The 3906-nt window shown below is 42.3% G+C and overlaps 1 protein-coding gene across 4 annotated transcripts; it reads right to left on the reverse strand.

Moving 5' to 3' along the window:
• Positions 1 to 529: 529 nt before the first annotated feature.
• On the reverse strand, positions 530 to 3688 carry LOC147441282 (uncharacterized). Of its 4 annotated transcripts, XM_086482959.1 has the most exons (12): positions 3198 to 3686; positions 3007 to 3114; positions 2536 to 2768; positions 2319 to 2456; positions 2147 to 2236; positions 1989 to 2072; positions 1723 to 1785; positions 1586 to 1621; positions 1435 to 1509; positions 1279 to 1353; positions 1081 to 1140; positions 530 to 997 (listed from the first exon to the last, which is right to left on the reverse strand). In XM_086482959.1, exons 1-12 carry the CDS (start codon positions 3601 to 3603, stop codon positions 866 to 868), a joined length of 1500 nt encoding a protein of 499 aa, XP_086339085.1. In that variant the 5' UTR covers positions 3604 to 3686; the 3' UTR covers positions 530 to 865. The 4 variants fall into 4 exon arrangements, with proteins under 4 accessions (XP_086339085.1, XP_086339086.1, XP_086339088.1 ...); XM_086482960.1 differs by lacking the exon at positions 1586 to 1621 and having other exon boundaries at positions 3198 to 3688; XM_086482962.1 differs by lacking the exon at positions 3007 to 3114 and having other exon boundaries at positions 3198 to 3685.
• Positions 3689 to 3906: the final 218 nt, after the last annotated feature.

Genomic DNA, 3906 nt, shown 5'->3' on the forward strand with positions numbered 1-3906 from the left:
AGTAGGAAAATAAGATTCACCATCATTAACTTGCCATGTGGCACTAATCAACAAGCTTCATCCACCGGTCTACAACCAATGGTCCACAATTCCTCTTAAGGGTTTAAAAGCTTCACGAAGGCCTTATGTAGGCCAATAGTAGCAACACCAAGATGGACATGCAAGGGAGATATCCAACATAGCTAGAACAGTTTGCAGCTTTTAAAAGGGCACTAACAGAAATGATCAAGACATTTGTCACCAATCCTCATCCTCTATCCAAAGTCTCCACTACCTGAGCTTGCTAATGGGATTGTAACCTAGTGGTTAGGCAGGATGTCAGAGTGCACGAAGACCCACATTTGATGCGAGCGGCATCTTCAAATTTCAGTTGTGCTTCCCAAAAAAACAGCAGCCACAACCTACCTGACTATTTAAGATCAAAAAATTTCGACACCACTTCCTCATTTGCATTCTCTGCTAACATTTGCTTTTAGTTCCTAGAGCTGCTCAAACCACCAGTAGGGCAAAAGACTAAGAAAGTAGGATCTCAAGGAAAGAGAATTTAAAGCTTTTTGTCAAAATAGATATATACATTATCAATTTTCCAGTCCTTGGACAAATCTCTTCTACGTGCTCCCTTTGAGCAAATTGAATGTCAAATGGCAATCTGCAGTTCAATCCTAACAATTTGGCAAATCAATGCAACGAGAATGAACTATACAACGAGTACACACAGGCATGAAGGCAGTCTTAAGTCAGACGTCCAAATGGAAAACCATGGTTGGGATGATTGCACACGGCACGCAGGCATAAATGGTGAGCCCAATAATGTCAATCAAGTCTTAAGAAAAGACTCATCTTTGCTTTAGCAATCTTGCAACCTTTATCGTTTTCTCTTCTTGAGAAAGAGGGTCTCTGCAGGACCAATCACACAAGCTAAAATACTTTGATCCTCCTTGGCTTTGGTCTCTATTGCTGCTTTCTTGGCAGCCAGAGCCACAGCATCAGAATCCTCCTGATTTATGTTTCCAGCAATACATCATTGTTAATACAGAAAAAGCTTGATTTTTATGAAGAAATCAACAAGAACCAAATCACCTGGTCCCATAGGCTGCATTGTGTACAAACAGTGCATTTTTTCCCTGGATCTCGAGCATGCTGTTATAATTAGCCAAAGAGTTTTGAATTGAAGGGCTCTTAGGAGCAACATGGTAGTAAAAATCAATTGAAAATCATTTTTAACATGTTAATCACAGCAAGTTTATATACTTAAAAGTTAGCCATCAACAGTGTTACCGGACAGAAGTGGTTATAATTTGAAATGGCCTTTCTGCACACGTAACATATTGCTTGACCACACCTACATGTAACCTGCACCAGCACTACAACATCTAAAACCAACTGAACCGCATAGAATCGCACAATATACATTATTTCACACAGCCATCTTGCCTTATTGCAGCCATCTGCTTTGATTAGCTCTGCTTTACATGCGGTACATTGTCGTAAAATACTCTTTGTCATCGCCTGTCATGTCAGCTCACAAATATTAAGACTTCAAATTTGGCACTTTCCTGACACTCACAACAAAGAAAAACTGGACCTCCTCAATCTGATTGCGATGGTTTGTATCCGATGGCTGTATACAGAGAATAAAATTTATAACAAAAGGCAGATGCCTACTGTCAAAAAGAAGACATTTCAATGCTCCATTGAAAGAAAAAAGGTTTCTGAAAGCACCTTTTCGACCTCCTCACATCGCAGGGGCAGGTGCGAAGGCTCTCTACATCTTACACAAGATTCCTATACAAACTATCACTGTTAAATAGTCATGCGTTGTACTTCCCCTTTACTGAAAGTGAAAAACATAAGCACGCCCAGTCATTGAAAAATAGTTTATCCTTCGAATTGATGGGAAGGCCCAGTTTGAAAAACAATTCCTGTTCTCAAAAGGCAACTTGGTACCTACTACAGAATGGACACACAAATTTAACAAAGAAAATTACCTTCAAGCAGGACTTGTCCGGACATTTAAGGACAGAAATGCCCTCATCCAGTTCACAAGGAAAATTGCAGAATGGGCAATAGACCTGAACAAGGATTTAATGTTCCGCACTTGCACAGAGAAGTTTCAGCCTCAAATTTACAGACAAAAATGTCTTACCAGCCCTTGAAGTCTTGCTTTGGCAATGCAATCACTAGCTTGACGTTGCTCAAATTTCAAGAAGAGATCAGCCTGAACTGCTCTTTTTATCTACGTTGATATGTTAGCAGAGTAAGAGACACTTAACTCCATTCCCACCAATTTTTACACCATATGACTAATTCCAGCTTACCTCTGAGACCGGTACTGACTTGTCACACCCTGTCATATCCAAGCATGGAAGAAAACCAAAAGCAGGAAGACTTCCAAACGTAGATTCTTCGACACTTCTGCGCAAACACGAGAAGCAGAATAAATGCCCATCTGCACACTATCAATTACAAAAAAAGTTAGGATACTGCACAAGACGCAATGGAGGGACTGCGATTAAATATCAAGGACTTTCTTACTTGCACCATCTCTTCGAAAGGAACATCAGCACAGCAGCAACCGCACTCTAGAGTGGTCACTACCACCTGGCTTGTGATAGAGCTGACCAGTAAGGCGGCTTGTAAGGTGGTAAAATCTCTTTCAAAGAGTCCACAAATGTCATGAGGCTTGTCAGCCAGGACTTGCCTAGCTGTTTTCATCAATTTCAGACCCATGTATGGCAGCCACTTCTCCCTTCGTAACCTTTTAATATCTGCAGCCCACCAATCGGTTTAGAACCAAGAGATGCATGTGCAGTTCACAATAGTGTAATGTTGTGCTACATGTCATTATGCATGTCCATCATCTAGATGGACTTCTACCTCAGCGATACCATCCACCTCCAAGTTCCAGGAAAACAATTCCGTCAAACCGGGAGATAAGACTCAAGAGTTCTAGCAAAGACGCAAATCAAATACGCCATTGCCGTCATCAATGTGGCTTATGTTTACCTGTGTATGTATGTGATATTCTTCCAGATACAATTTGATTCCTGATAAACGATAAATGACTACCCAGCAATAAGGCATATCGGTAAATTCTTGAAAGTAAGAAAATTTCTGCAATATCCAACAAACGTCAAGAGCAAGACCCCAGACCCTGAAAACCCTTGTGGATTCAAACATAAAAGAAAGAGCACTACCATGCTTGAGGGGCATCTTTTGCTCCTTGAGTAACGCATTCTCGTTTGCAGCTGCGATCGCCATGTATGCTGGCATGAACTTGCCTGTATGGAACTTGAGAGCACTTCGGAAATCTGCCATGCGTACTCGCGGAAAGTCTGCACTGAGGTGATAGAGGCACCATTGCGAGTACAGAGACTCTCCCACCTCTTTCTTGGAAGCGAAAGAGGGCGCATCCCCATTGATGAGGTCAATAAGAACAGGCTGCATACTGATGGTGAACGTGATGACGAGGAGCTTTCCAACCCTAACGTTGTCCAGCAGCAGAAAAGCGTATAAAACTGCAGTCTGCTGCCAACATAAATAGAAGCCCGCCGAAAATTTTGAACAGCGAGGTCCGTTGGTCGTAACATAGCATAGACTCATTGTGACCTCTTGTCGCCGCTTTATCGGCCCGTCTCACCAGGGTCGTTACTCGATGGCATCGCGGTCATAGGCCAACCTTGCACATAGACTACACACACTACACATGAAAGTGTCTTGTTGTTATTTCCTTGCAGAGCTCGATTAAACGAGGCCATATGGACTTCACCTCATCCTACATGGTCCAATCACAAAGCATGTTGGTTGTTGCGCAGTGGATAGGAGGGGTAGATGATGGGGTGGCTTGACTCATCGCATCCACACGATAGCTATTTTTATTCAAGGGGTCACCCTCAACCAGCCATG

This window comes from Adiantum capillus-veneris, chromosome 15 (genome assembly GCF_014529385.1).
Source record: "Adiantum capillus-veneris isolate H3 chromosome 15, ASM1452938v2, whole genome shotgun sequence".
Classification (NCBI taxonomy): domain Eukaryota; kingdom Viridiplantae; phylum Streptophyta; class Polypodiopsida; order Polypodiales; family Pteridaceae; genus Adiantum; species Adiantum capillus-veneris.